General features: G+C 35.9%; 2 protein-coding genes across 2 annotated transcripts in view; one reads left to right on the top strand and one right to left on the bottom strand.

Annotated features, from left to right (window-relative positions):
* Positions 1-787: 787 nt before the first annotated feature.
* Positions 788-12450, bottom strand: LOC139696381 (uncharacterized). The gene is made up of 9 exons (XM_071595129.1): positions 12211-12450; positions 10967-11059; positions 10759-10896; positions 10383-10566; positions 8265-8679; positions 6322-6727; positions 5335-5491; positions 3055-3112; positions 788-1105 (listed from the first exon to the last, which is right to left on the bottom strand). Exons 1-9 carry the CDS (start codon positions 12237-12239, stop codon positions 996-998), a joined length of 1590 nt encoding a protein of 529 aa, XP_071451230.1. The 5' UTR covers positions 12240-12450; the 3' UTR covers positions 788-995.
* Positions 12451-12909: 459 nt separating this feature from the next.
* Positions 12910-15778, top strand: part of Oseg2 (intraflagellar transport protein Oseg2) — a 48995-nt gene continuing 46126 nt past the window's right edge. The window contains exons 1-4 of the mRNA XM_071594908.1: positions 12910-12964; positions 13040-13183; positions 13323-13435; positions 13522-13707. Of these exons, the coding sequence (XP_071451009.1) occupies positions 12926-12964; positions 13040-13183; positions 13323-13435; positions 13522-13707 (482 nt within the window). The 5' untranslated portion in view covers positions 12910-12925. The remainder of the gene's footprint in view (positions 12965-13039; positions 13184-13322; positions 13436-13521; positions 13708-15778) is intronic.

Below are 15778 nucleotides of genomic sequence, written 5' to 3'. Positions count from 1 at the left end.
AAGGAAGGGTGGAGAGAAACCCAGCATTGGCATTAGCCTACTCTTAATGAAAGGTGCCAAGGGGTCCGCAGTCTAACGTCCCATCCGACTGATGGCATACTCACTCAAAGTGCTCTCCACAAAGCAAGAGTAGGGATTGGGATACCACAAAAAAATGTGTCGTCTCTGGGATTTGAACCCAGGTCCTCCTGCTGGGAAGCCAGTCCATTACCCACTGCACCATCCTCATCCCCAGGGTGGTGTAGTCAGGGTTTATTCCACCCAGGTCAATCCCTGAGTTTGCCCCCTCATGGGATTTAAGTTATGTATACCCATTTGGAGGCATTTAAACTAATATCCTGGACATTGCAGTACACCATAGTGTTATGGCAGTAATTTTAGGGAAGGCAACCGACAACTAGAGTCATTTGCACGGTTAGAGATGGATGGGAAAGGAGGAAGGGTGAAGAGAAACCTGGTGTCTGCATTACCAAACTGTTATGAGAGAGAAGAGTAAAAGGAATAAAAAAGAAGGGATTAGCCTGGGAATATCAGAGCTGATTATGGCTGCAGAGACCCTGAAGGTGAGGAATATTTGAAGTCTCAGAAAGAGAAGAGGACAATGAAACAAATAAATGTATCAGAAATGAAAGAAATATGCAAAGATGGGTAGAATGGAAGAAATCAGCCAAAGAAAATATTTTCTTTTCGTAGCTCAAAATGATGCTTATTTTGACAGTGGCTACTCCAAAAGGGAACAAGATTAGGATATCAAGTCATTTTTATTATAATTCTTCTTGGCCACGATGTTCTGAAAAAGTGTGTAACTCGACAAGTTAACCTACTCCATCAATTGACCAGATTAAGACACCAACATTCACTTTACACAGACAATGAAAACATATGGTTTATTAAATTAAAAAAAAAGAAAATAAATTACATCCAGATTCTTCTTGTAATTTCTTTTTCAAAATATTTCACATTGAAGTCAAGTTCCAACACTCATCAAATTCACTTCATTCACAGAAATATACTACTCCCTCTTCATTATCTTGTTCAGCACCCATGCTTTGTTGAGTGCTGGGACATACACCCAAAGGCAAATTTTCCCAGCCAAAGGAAAAATCTGTAACAACATTTTTAAAACAATTTGAGACTTTAATTACAGGATAAATACATTCTCTATCATAGATGCTATGCTATATGACACTATACTACATTTACAGACTTTCAATTCAACAAAAATTAAAATAGCAGTGGATCAAAATCTTAGAAGTTTTAACACTTGTCATCAAAAATGCTAAAAAATAGTTCAAATTAGAAATACAAAAGAAAAATGCCTGAATAGGATAAAATATGACTGGTCACTGCAAACAAGTATGCCTTAACATTTATATACATGCATACAACATGATTTCCCCCCTGAAACTCTTCAGAAATGAGCATTCATGAGAGTGGGTGGATGTGGAAAAATTTCAATTTAGCTTTCATCATGAATAGCATTGATGTAATGTTCACATGCCCTGATGCCATTAGCTGCACAGGTCAACATTGTGATCTTTTTCTCTGAGCTCAACTTTCAATTTTTCCTACTATATTTACAATGCTACAAAAAAGAAAAATGGTTGAATCTTAAAGTTTTCAGATATTATAAAAGTCACATACACAAACTAAGACCACTTGGATTGACTCATCATAGCCCCTTACAGGATGCTTAAATTTTCCACATAACTTGCAGACATTTGTTATCGTCCCTAGTAGTTTTTTTGTAGAATTTAACCATTTCCTCATTGCTGTTATTTACCCTAATTCTGCATGCTTCATTCTTCCAAGTATTGCAAAGTTCATAGCATTTTTAATGCCTTTCTGAGCCCTCATGCTTATTTTCACACTAGTTATTTCGTTCTTTTCTGCTAATCACACTCCATGAAACTATCACTCCATCACTGTCAAAAAGTAGGCAGAGATGGTAATGTATTTTCCATAGTTCAGCCACACAACTAGTCATGGTTAAATTGGATGCTGAATTCAAGATTATTGTTTATTAAATTGTTTTCTTCATGATGAAATTTGGATAAAATATTAATTTAATTAAGTTCACTCTTTGTTTTTAATTTCACAGCAAAGAATGATTAGAAAATTTTATGTTTTCTGAATATGGACACATGTTTCAAGACATTCTCAGATGCTCCACTCAAGTTGTCACAAGTTCATTACTGATTGTAATCTCAGTTCACTACTGACTGGTTTCTTAAGCAGCAACACCCAACTCCAGGTCTCTGAAATCTCTTCCACAATATTTGTTTACATCGTACACGATTCCATTATTTCACTTCCATCACTTGACTTTTACCTTCCCTCAGGCACAGCATGGCTAACATGTTAACACTCTTTGACCAATGCGGTCACATGCACTGTGGAACCCTGCAACCCAATTTCTTATTTAACATTCCCAACCTCATCAAACTCCATTGGAACAGGAGCTGGCAGATTCAACCTATGTAAGCTCCAGACTGTATGTTAAGATTGTATTTTGGCTGGTGGCACTAGAATAGCTGTAAGCATGAGAATGTAAATGACGGTCACCATAGCTACTTAACTTAATGACATATTTCTCATGGAAAAACAAGGGAGTGTTGTAGCTCTTATGGTTCTCTCCTTGCCTTCTACCTTTTCCACTCTTGACTCGCACCTCTCACTACTCTTCATACTATACCTTTGTACCAAATGCTTTCCAAAACATGATTTGCACGTGCCAAGGAATGTTATTTAGTCAAATGAAATATTATTAGGGTTTTGAACTATGACTGATTGCCGAGGCATCACTTATATAAATTAACTATGCTCCTATATTCCTAGCCCTATCCATATAACTCATATAACTATCCATATAATTAATATAACTATATTCCTAGCCCTAACCACTCTTAATGCTGCAGAAAATGAACTAACTTATCCTCTACATGATCAGATTTGACAATACCATGGGTAATTTTGCAGAGGTTGAAATTTATTAATTTATCTTCCTTCACACATGTTCTAGGATATAAACCAAAATTTAAGGCACATACTTACCAGTGAATCCACTATGCTCAACTTTTCTTTCACCATTACTGACTCCTGGTGATAACACCTAAAACAAAAATGTTGAAAATATCAAGTTTTGAGAAAAAGTATAAATAGTATATAGTAACAGTGAAAATACTTCAAATTTAATTTTTTAAGCATGTTGCCAGTTTAAAAAAATCCCTGCACTACACACTTCAGTCACTTGTATTTACTTCAGTCTTAATGTTCACAGAAATTAACCAATAAAATCTAACGGTTTGCCTTCAACTAAGTCTGCCCATTTGGATATGGAGAAAATTAATTCCTATCATATCAATGGGTGTCTGAATGACTATTAATCAGTAATGAATCACCACTGATACCTCAAGTGCTCATAACCACAGATTATATTTTATAGCGTGAAATCTTGAAACAAAATTGCTATAAAAACTGTTAATAGCACAAAGGTACCCATATGAACCACAATAGAACAAAGTTACAGACAATAACCCCCATCTGTAAGAATATGGACAATTATTAGCACATGAAATAGTAAAATTGTCGCAACATGAAATAAAAAAATGTCCCAATACAAGTTTGTATAAAAAGTATCCGGAAAAACCTAATAATAGATTTATTTCAGATATTGCTACAATGCCTCGAAATTCTTCAGAGTAAACCCCTTGAGTGTTGACACACTTTTGCCAGTGGCTTTTCCATGACTTGAAGGCTCCCTGGTTGGCAGATTCCAGAAGGTCCTAAGGTTATGCATGCTTCCTTGACAGCACTTTGGGTCCCATGAGAGAGGATTTCACTTTTAGCATTAGGAAATAGTCTACTCATGCCAAATCGTGACTGTCCAAAAAGTTCTTTGTTGAGTCTTCTTCAACTCGTTGCAGGTCTTCACAAGCAAACACTGAACTCTGCTATTCGTTGCCTTCCGTCAAGACCTTCGGGGCAAGTCTAGTGCAGATCTTTTGCATCGCTAAATTTTCAGTTGTGCATTGTCATCTATATGATCTATGATCAGGTGCACACTTAACAGATGGTCCGAATTCGGCACTTGCAACTGCTGTCCAGGGTTCTGAATGTCGATGGCTGTCCAGTGCGGGGCTTGTCATCCACAGCCTCTCGGCTATCTTTGAAGAGCTTGTGCCACTCAAAACTGCTGTTTGTAACATGCTTTCATCCTTCAACACATGGCAAAATATACCCAATGTCTCCAAACCCGATTTCCCCAGTCCAACACAAAATTTGACGTTGTACTGCTGTTCAATCATTTGATGCATTTAGTGCTTGCACTGAGTCACTTGACAGGGGTCCACTAAAAATACAATCTAGCCTGAAGAAACGCTTGCAGGTGATTGGAGCTTGGTCCGTGTTAAATACCAGACTCCCACCACTGAGCCTATGTGGTGCGAGCTCACTGCAACATACAGTCACATCAGGAGAAAATTGTTCCTGATACATTTCATCTATACCATGCATAGTTCTACTAAGAGAATTAAAAAAATAGAGCTATTACAAAATATGTCAATGTATCAATGCATTCAAGTTAAATTTAATGGCAATCTCCCTGACAATCAACCTACAGTTTTCATTCACTAAATAATTCACACTGTTGATGTGGGCGTAATTTTTTAACATCGATGGTCGTCTATTTTTCAGTTCTTCATCAGTCGAGGTTCTTCCAGACTGGAAGCACTTGTGCCAACGAAAACACTGTACCCAACTCATAGATTCAATGCCAAATGCCTCTTGAATAATTGCATAAGTTTCAGTTGCATTTTTCCTGGGATTATAACAAAATTCAATGCACTCACCCTGCTGCTCTAGCACCTTCATTCTCACAATCCAACACAATAATTTATACAGTACGCATGTGCAAACTCAGACAAGAATTTGTGTTGTGCGGAGACATGTGAAGATAGGGCCATGAGCAAAGGTGTTTTACTTCTCACAGAAGCCGCTAAAAGACAAGAACTCACTAATTGTGATCTATCAAGCACCTTGTGAGCTATCAAGCAGTTTGCGCATAGAAAGACCAAACTCATCTATTTTGTACAGACCTTGCATTAACTGTACTCACTTCTGTTATTAATATTATAGATTTTTGTGTGATTATCCCCCGTGTATGGTTCTTGTAAATATTTTGAGGAAACGCACTCCAATGGGTACTCCCTCAATATACAGGTACATCTAGAATTACAGATGTAACACCTACTTAGGTGACAAAATTCTTTTGTTCCTTGTGCAAGAAAGTGTGCCAAAGCCCAGCTCATGTTAACCACTAAAAAATGTACTCACACTGCTACAGAATTCCTCAATTTCTTCTGCATCTACTTTGATATCAGCTATTTCTTTCAAAGCTGAATCTCTATTTATTTGAAGTTGGATTTCAATGGCTTTTTCAATCATGGCTGCCTTCTGATCTGAGAATGGTTTCTCATACAAACCCAAAAGCCTAGAAATAATGTAGTAGAAATTAATTGTTTATCACCCAAAAGACAACACTCCAACAATTTTTAACAACCAAAATTGATGTGACATCCTACAGGTATTTCTTTCCAATGCAGTAAAAATGCAACATTTTAAAAATTATTTCTCTTCATTCCATTCTTTATATTTCATCATTACATTTTCATTTGAATACCTTAAAAAAATATTGAAAAATTTACTGTTATAACTTTTTCCATAATACAGGGCAGGGGGATATAGCTTCCTTTTTTGTATGCAAAATGCTTTCAAAAAGGAAGTAATGTTGCCACACCCAGTATTAAGAAAAATTTTTATATTTTGTTATTTATCATATCTATTTTTTCCTGGGTAATTGTAAATGACTTTCCCAGAAAATGCGTCAACAGTAATCAGCAACTAAATGTATTAGTATATAATATGTCGCAGTCCACACCATCTCACACAAATATTCAAAATATACTGGTTACATAAGGGCGTGAGCCTCTACCACACACCCTTGCGGCGGCTTGTGGCATATTATGTAGATGTCGATGAGTTTATTTTATTCTAAATTTAAAGTTTTGAAAATGAAACACTGGGAATGAGTGCTGCTCATGCATCAGTATTATGCAGCAGCAGAATAGGCATTTAGAGCAGCTACTTTCCACAATATTTAATAAAACTATGGCTAAGTCCCTGACCTCCCTGATTTTCCCCTAGCACCATTTTTCCCCAAACTCTCTGATCGTTGTGCATCCTGCTTGATCAGAAATAAACATCTGAAAATAAAGACAATTAGCTGAACTGTGTTATTACTACCCTGAGTAAGAAACTCACTCTCTTAAGTACACCAATGTTGATTTTCTGGGATTTCTAATCACATCCTCAATTAAGGCGTTTAATTCTGCCTTCTTTGGTAGGTAGTTTTCATCAAATATGATAGTCCACTGCAACTGTTTCCCTTCTTTTCTCCCAGTGAAGTCTTCAACTTTTCTTGAAAGATGTCCAATGCTCATCTTTCGCTTACCAGGCGACATTTTGCGGACCCGCGTATTTCTAAGAAAACTGGCAAGATATTTGACCCATATGGCAGCCCACTTCTCAGGCATTTCTTGTTTACTCTTAAAGTCAATTAGTTTTTCAATGAATGTGGTTAAGAGACTTTCCTTGTGAATCACTTCCTCAAGGAATGTACACCACACCATAATCATTTCCTTTGGAAGTATATTTCTGTTCAGGTCATCTTTAAAACAAATAATTACATATTAGTTTTCATATTAAATGGATGATTATATATATAATCATACCTATACAACTTTCACACAGTGACTTTACCTGGGTGCATTCTTCTAAATATGCTACTTTATATCAATACGCATACCTTCAACAAATTATTAAATAAAAAGCAGAAATTTTGAAGTGTAAAAAACCATTCATCATAACCATGATCTGAACCCAGATCCCTCAATAAGTGCTTTAGCCAGTTAAGCTACCAAGGTGTCCTCTTACACTTTGAAATTTTGTGAGATGGAACAAGATGTTATGATGAAGTACCATACATACAATGTCACAGGTATTCGTAATCGTAGCACCACAGTTTACGAGTTTCAAAGAACTGTGGGAGATACCACAACAGTAACTTTCAACAGGGTCATCCGCTAATATGCAGAAATTTCACAGTGTAAAAATCATTCGTGGCTCCAGTCAAGGCAAAGGATTTTTACACTTTGAAATTTCTGCATTTTAATGCATATTAGTGGATGACTCCATTAAAGATTACTGTCACTACTCTCTCTCTTCCACGGTTCTTTGAATATAACGACTGGTTAAATAGCCAAGTAGCCTTAATTTCCACCCAATCTCTCACGTACTTATGTATCATAAATGAGGACACAGCAAAGAAAATAGTGCTTCGGAATTTGTTGAGGTTTGTGTATCTGAAACATCTGAGATGCTACAAAGGAGAGTAATCTTTCAAATGAAATAGAAGGAAATTCTGGTGGATTCTGGAGTTGCACATTAGAGAAAAAAAAAAGTGGTAATGAGTCCAACTCACAACCTCAAGGTTGGTCCAATTATTGGATGACTCAATATATATTTTTTTTGCCTAGGTCAATCATTTTTCTTTCCATCATTGTTTTAATATTTTCAGTCGCAATAACTAAGAAAATGTAGCTTACATTCCAATGAAATCGTTTTCTTGTCAAGGGTAAGATTGTCTAGGCTCAAAACTGGAAGAGGGTCTTTATTATGATTGATTTATTTGTCCTCCAAGAGAAATTCAAATGTCACATGAAAGTTAATGCACATGGTTTAAATGTTTGTAGATAGGCCATACATTTGATTGGTGGTTGATATTACCACATTTCCTTTGTGAATATGTAAGGGAAAGTAACTTGATCAAACATATGCATGAATCAGAATGGCATTTACCTTTTGAAAGGAATTTAGTTTTATCTTATATTTTGGGTTGATGACCTTGTTACAATGGTACAGATTCTTCTGCTATACCAATGGTAATAATACCACCAATATTCAATTGAGTTAGGAGCAATACTGAGCAGTCATCTTTTGACCAACCTTATGATTTTTTGATTCGTACAACAACTGGGTCTCACATCTCTTTGAAAAAATGTTTATAGTTGAATAATGCACTAATTATACATGCTGATAGGTGGGTTACTTAGCTGCCATCTGTTATTTCTCATCCACCATCTCCTTTATTTCCGTACGACCATTCTCAAGGTCCTTCAAAATGTAACAATTGTACATGAACTAACCTGAGTAGAGGTTGAATGAATCTTCTGTAGGCAAAAATAGTGAATCACAAAGGAATTGCTCCAACAGTAGTCCAATGTCAAGAGATTTATTTTTTGCAGCTTTAAGCATTGTCTGTAATTTATTAACAATGATTGCAATGCCCTCATTCAAAGTCCTGGGTACTTCGTCCACAATTTCTTCATTTGAACCATACTCCAACCGCCAGTCATCATCATTAGGGATAACATATGTTTTCATGATGGAATTCAAACTGGATATGCCTTCTTCTCTTTGGTGTTTATTTCTACTCATTTTCAGCTTCATTATATCTTGATAGGAGATTACTAAAGATGAAAACCTTTGTCTAAATTTAGCCAGTAATGAATTAGAGGATTCCAAATTTTCCTGGCTACGCCCACTTTTCCAATATTCCCTCTGAAAATGGATGTGAAATACACAGTTAAGTAATGGATGTGAAACATGACCAAATCAAGAGGAGCTTGGGGCAGTTCAAGAAAGAAAAAGGCAGACATGTCTGAGTTAACGGTTTGTGAATCAATCAATTTCTCTGAAATCAATTATCACTAAAATAGATGAATGTGTGGGTCCCGGTTTTTTTTAGAAGTAGATCAAGAACAAGATCCTGGATCTCATTATTTTGTATCCTCAAAGTTTTTGAAGAAATGTAAATTTAAAATATAATTAAATGCTAGGATAAAAAGGTGATAAACAATTGATCAGACAAGAATGCAGCTAAACCTAGGTTACTTAGTCCAAAATACTCACATATGTAAATACTAAATATGTCATTACATATAATTTTCACTATCATTCATTGTGATTTGGAATGAATTAATAATCACTCTTCTAGTATCTAGTTTCTTCATACACTACATGGAATGATTCAATCATGGAACTAATGCATTTGAACTGCAGCTTTCGGAACGCACTTAATGAAAATATTTGGACCTGATTTCAGATAAAAGTGCAATTTTTGGGCACCAAACAATTGGATCTTACTGATACAATTCGACCACCCTTACTAAAATTGATTCCTTACTTCACCTGGCTAAAATCGCATAGGTAATCCTCCAGTTTTCAACATTGGCCTTCAATACAATGGATTATGATGACCTACCTGTTCTATTACCTCAGGGAAACAGATAACAATGAATCATTGAATTATTTGCTAAAGCTCACTATTCACTACGTTTAAAGTTACTCTTTCGGCATTTCCCACAGTTTACAGGAATTATTCACCAAAGATTGTACACAACATCAGAATGCCCAATTAGAGATTATTATTATATATTAACTTGGCATTAGGTCAGGCATTGGCCCTCCACCCTCCCCCCCCCTTCCTTCTCATTCGGTTAAATGATATCATTAATCCTCTCCCCAAAAGATTTAAGTAGAAGAGTGGCCAGAATTGTCAAGAGATTTTAGAAAATTTACAAAAATGAATTGGACTGAAGTAGTAATTTACTGGAGCAACCAAATTGAAAAATCAACAGAAAAATAATCTTTTTAATATAAAATCAGATAATATTCTTTAATAATGTGCAACTTTGGAGATAACAATTCAAAGCCACATTAATGACACCTTAATTTTATTTTATATGTTTACAAAAACTATTTACCGTGGAAATGTGGTTGTTTGGTGAACAGTCACCATTGTTTAGGAATTAAAATTGGAATCTCTCAAGGCAATATTGGATTGAGTATGTAATGCTATGGTAGAAAAACAGAACTATACATAATATCGCATTGTTACTCGATAAATGAGTTATACTCACCAAACATATAAAACTCCAATGTTACGAAATGTATTGAACATCCAGACAATAGTTTTACAGGGTCAGAAAGAACCTCAAAGCATTAAAAATTTTTTTCTGAAAAATATGATGCATAAAGAGAGTGAACAGGATTTGCTCACATCAGGTACTTTAGAAATGGCTAAGGAAGTGACAGGATGAGCTGACCACATGTTTGGAAATAAAAATTAAATTTTAAAAATTCACACCGGTGACTGAGACTTAGGGACACAATTTCAAACCTCTTCAAGAAACACTTCAGTTTCTTGTTTTTTTCTTGCACATGAATGCTAAATTTGAGGAATAAGGTATTAATAAACTTACATCAAGCCAATCTAATGCCAATGTTAAACCAGCCTTCAGAACAACCAGAGAAGGAAGCTCAAGCCCATGGGAAGATTGATGCCTTAGATTGACAATCCACTCCGGCAAATTTAAGTGGCGAGCAATTCTGTACATTGAAAAATATGTTTTCTCCTTCTCAAAACTACTTGCAAGGTTCAAGAAACTAAAACAATGAAAAAAATTACAATAAGTCCTTCACATTTGCACATCAAAAAGTTTCTACTTCACCAATCACATCACTAATATCGCTCAAGTTTTAGTGATAGCACACAGTAAAATACCTGATCTCTTTAAGTGCTCATGGTCAAAATCACATTTTAATAAAAAATTATAATGACTAAAAACAATAATTTACCGGGTGAGGGCCATAGCATAGCATGATGCCAGTATATTGTGACTATGAAGTTCCGGGATATCTTTCATTTCATTCTCAAGAAGAAGTGCCTCCAAAATAATTACAGTACATTCTGCTCCGGCAGGAAGCTTTAAGCATCTGCAATGGAAAATTTTGTCGACGAGATACATAGCAATTAAGGAATAAAAAAAGCAATAAAGCAAAGTACCTGGACTTCCAGCTTCTTAGAACCCTGTAAGCTTCCTTTAACTTCTTAACATCTTGACTGTAGACAAGTTCACCTACTGCTTTCCACTCCTCCCTGAAATTTACATAAAGCAATCATTCTTTCAATGTAAAGATGACAACTGAGGGAGGATGAGGGGAATTCTTGCATCTGAGCATGGTCTATCTTGGGAGTATTCCCTGACCAGGAGCAAACGTAAAACTGATGACCACAGGTGAAAGGTAAGCATATGCAATTACACAATCGCTAAGTAAACTATTTTAAAATGAAAATGTGACCTTAAATAAAAATCATTGAATATCATAAGTCTTTAAAATCTTTACCAGGCTAGAAACAAACTTTAATACAATTCAGAAATCCATTAAGGGTATTCAAGAACTCATTTTCCGTTGGCAATGAAAGGGGAAACTGGACAGTTCACCTTGTGAACAGCGGTGGCTAACGCACTAGCATTCCACCCCGAGGGCCCGGGTTCGAATCCCGGCGGCGGCATATATTTTTCAGTGGTATCCTGATCTCTACTTAAGGGGCTTTATTGAGGACACTTTGAGTTTGTACGCCGTCCGTCGGATAGGACTTTAATCTGCGGACCCCTTGGGGCCTTTCGTTAAAAGTAGGCTAATGCCAACGCCGGGTTTATCTCCGCCCTTAATCATTTCCTGTCCATCCCTAATGGCGCAAATGACCGCAGCTCTCGGTCGCTTCCACTAAAAACAACTACTATCTCATGAACAGGTCAAAATTTGTATATTTAAAACTAGTACCATTACGGCAAATTAAGTACAAAGGGAGCTAATCAAACATAGTGGTACTAAGACACAGGTGTTATTTATTTGCCAAAACTAGATTCTTGTAATGGCACTTAAAACGAATTCATTAATGCCCTTTTAACAGCAAACAAAACCTTCACATTTACGTCATAATTTATTTGACGTCTCATCCCCACCAATACAAATTATGTGGACTAAAAACAGTAAAAGCAGTAAAAATAAGGATTTAAAATACCATAACTTTGGGTGAGACAAGAGAAACACAGAATATAAATCAATATGACCATGCTTTCGAAAAGTTTTCACTCAATACAGTAGAGCCGGGGAACGTTATACATGGTGCTGAACCACCGTTAGTACAATATACTACTATAATAAAATACAATAATTCTTAGATTATTTCAGTTAACATTTTTTTATAGTGACATAAAAGAAAACATTCAACATTGAACTAACTTGTAAGTCCACGGCACAACACAATCCATGATTCAACGAGGCATCCATAAAATCCGCTACAGCAACTACGTGTTCAACGCGATATACCGCAGTGATCGCAATCTTCAAATTGCACTGACAAGAAGGTAAAATAAACTAAGGGTTTTCAAAAAATCAGAAATTACTGCAAATGTGATAAATATTCACCCATTCAACCAGACAATAAGCTTCACTTGGAAATTACAAATAAAACTTGTGCAAAGTAATTCGATATCTCGCTTATACCTTCAGAGCTGTAATAACAATAGAAGTTTAAAGAGCGTCATTTAAACATGAATTCAAACTGCAGTTATATTGAATTTATTACGTTTCAGTTTTTCATGGCGAATGTCACAATTATCTCCAAGAATAGTGCATACAACTTTTATTAAATGATATGAAAAAGTCATTTACTCTGAACATTGTTTGAAATTAGTGCAGCATGCCGTAATTTTCGGTACTTCACCGTAGCGATTTGTTTAGGCAATAAATCAATAATGAATGACACAAGTTTTTTGTGAATTGTGTCTTTAAATAACATTTTAAAACCATGTCTCTGATATATGCGCACGTTGAATGTACTGCCAAGTGAACTACTTCCTAAGAACCTGTTCACAGAGATACAGCAGAAAAATAAATTGGGAAAAGGAGTTGTAGAAATTCTTTAAATCAGGTGTTTAACTGCTACTTATAAAAAATGCAACTCAAACACCTGAAAAATGTGCTGCCAGCCCAAGTAAGATTTTTTTAAGCAGTTGATTGCGCTCTAAAAGGAAATTACGGTTAATTTTAATCAATAATTTCTCCGAAGGACTTTCCAGATAAAATTACAGCAATTTCTTGGGCTGCAAACAACCTCAAGCTCGCGATTTGCTCTTCTGATCGTGTTGTGCAGTTATTTGATGAAGTTGGAGATAAAAAGGACAAATTTCCAAGTAAACCAGTTGATGCTAAGGTGGGAATTGATTCCGTTTCCAAATTGTGATAAAATGCACGTGCAACCTCACGGATTAACAATAAAATGTTAAAATTCCGCTGTAGAGGCCTAATTGATGTGTTCGGATTAATTTCAAATAAATAAATGTTAATTGCAGTTTGGAAAAAAGAGCTATGTTATCACAGGATTGGCGTTTTCTCCTGATTCCACAAAAATTGCTGTTGGTCAGTCAGACAATATCGTGTTCGTCTACAAAGTTGGTGAAGAATGGTAAGTATAGATAGATATTATTATTTTTTTTAATATCTGATGAATGTGTACTATTTTCTCAATGCATTCCTTCTTCTAAAAACTAGGGGAGAGAAGAAAGTCATCTGTAACAAATTTCCTCTTCAGTCATCTGTAACATGCCTTGCTTGGCCAAGTGAGGGTCCCATTGTTGTTGGTCTTGCAGATGGGAAAGTTCGAGCCGGTCATATCAGAAGCAATCGCTCTCAGACCCTGTATGCCACAGATTCATTTGTGGTGTCAATTGCAGTCAAGTGAGTATAGCCATGTATGTATGAAGAGGTGCATAATAAACACGTGCATAAGAGCAATGCCACCACTTCTGTGGAGGCCTTTTTCCCATCAGGCTATCTATGCTGTGAGCATTGACTCACACATCACAATTCACAATCGAGGAAATCACCTCATGTGATTCAAACATAATTGTGTTACTGACAGATAATAAATGAACTTTACCAAAAGTTATACACCTTTTCCATAAATTGTCTATTTTGGATAATTGTGAATTTAAATTGAAAGAAATAGATTATAATTTTTCTTTCCAAGTGAGAAGCTTTGTGATTTCTTCTTCCTTAGGCTTAGCCTATCTTCGGTTTTGATTTTTCCAAATGTTCATTTCTGTAGGAAAAGCCAAAGTTTTCAAGTTAGGTAATCTAACCAATAAGAGTTCAAACATTTCTGTGACTATGCTCTCAGAATGGGAATCATGTGCACTATAGCAACTTTGACTATTACGTATGTCAACTGAGATTTAAAAATGATATTTCATACCAAATTATATTTTGAATCTTTATTAAGTGATTTTTAATTTGTGGTATGAAGATCCTGAGTAAATGTGAAGCCTAGCTATAGGCTAGGTTCCCTTAGCTTAGTTCCCTTTTTTGCTCTTCTACCTCCTGGAGATCTCCGATAAAGCTGTAATTACATTAGATTTATATATGTACTGTGAGTGAAGGGCATCTCCTTCCTCCAATGTGATAAAATCGAAAGTATTACTGAAATACTACAATTTAAGGTAGGTTTGAGATGGGCACAGATTAAAAATGATAAATTTCTCTGCCTCTCCTAAAAACACAACCTAATGCCCTACACTACAATAAACTCTCCTTCAATTCTAAATCCCTGCTTCCTCCATTCATTCCATGCGACCAACATATTCTTTTCTTACCCCTTTCTTTGCTCTCCTAACGTTCACCCCTCTATCACAGTTGTTAACATACCATTGTCAATCAATATGCTCTGCATCTGTCTTTCATGCCTCCTTTGGATTTCTCCAAACAATCCTCTCTCCTCCCTCACTATGTCTAGCACTTCCTCATTTGTTTCCCTTTCTGTCCTCTTTACCTTTTCCATCCTTCTCCACACCCACATTTCAAAAGCTTCCAATCTATGCATATCAACTTATTTCAACTACCATGTTTCCATTCCGTACAAGACCACGTGTCATATCAAAGTTTCAAATAGTTAGTCTTTTGTTAGCATCCTTCCTAAGCATTCCTGTAATCAATACCCTTGTCCTAGTGAAAGCTCCATTGCCTAATGTAATTCTTCTTCTTATGTCCCTAATACTTTGACCATCTTTGTCCGCAACACTTATGAGATAGTTAAACTGGTCCACCTGCTCTAGTTTATGACCTGTTATTTTAAATCTTGACTTAGCCTTCCTTCATCTCAAAAACTTTATAATCATTGTTTTTTACATTAATTCTTATCCCATACCCGTCACACTGATTTTATAATGCCCTCAGCAATGCCTGTAACTCTTTGGCGGACTGGCTAACTAAACTTGATCATCTACAAACCTAACTACTTTTATGGATTCCCCCATCTCATCCTTCCCATGCCTCTAAAAATTTCCTCCACTTTTTGAAAATCATGGGTGATGATGGACTATGTCTTACAACAATTTTGTCTTTTTAACGCTTTTCATGCTAACTTTCAATCTGCCCCATGCATCTGAGCAATCTGAAAAAAATGCAGGTTGTGGATCATTCACCTATTCCTCCAGCCTACTCCTATTTTCCAACATACTTTCATTGATTCTCTCCAATTCACTCTATCATACATCTCAATATCTATGGAGCAAATAAATATATCCTGATTGTATTCTGTTCCTCTCAATTGGTGGCCTTATTTCTATTATGACATTGCCTCTCCCCTTTCTGACCCTAATATGATCATCCCCAAAGTAAATCATTGCCCTTCCATCCATTCTCTTATTGATCATCCCAGGTATCATTATCACTAAATAAACTACCTGGGCCCCTATATGGGTTGCTATGTAAATGCTCTTTCTTTAAGTAATTGTCCTTTATACATAACTAC

Source organism: Hetaerina americana, unplaced genomic scaffold (genome assembly GCF_022747635.1).
Source record: "Hetaerina americana unplaced genomic scaffold, ioHetAmer1.1.p SCAF_7, whole genome shotgun sequence".
NCBI lineage: Eukaryota > Metazoa > Arthropoda > Insecta > Odonata > Calopterygidae > Hetaerina > Hetaerina americana.
Note: the sequence above shows the minus strand (reverse complement) of the source record. Positions and strands in the feature narration are given on the sequence as shown.

Bases quoted from the DNA above. Each gene is read 5' to 3' on its own strand.
- LOC139696381 (XM_071595129.1), bottom strand. From the start codon at position 12,239: ATGGATTGTGTTGTGCCGTGGACTTACAA. The intron at 10,897-10,966 runs GTACTTTGCTTT...TTTCCATTGCAG, and splicing joins CTAAGAAGCTGGAAGTCCAG to ATGCTTAAAGCTTCCTGCCG. The intron at 10,567-10,758 runs GTAAATTATTGT...TCATTGTTTTAG, and splicing joins TATGCTATGGCCCTCACCCG to TTTCTTGAACCTTGCAAGTA.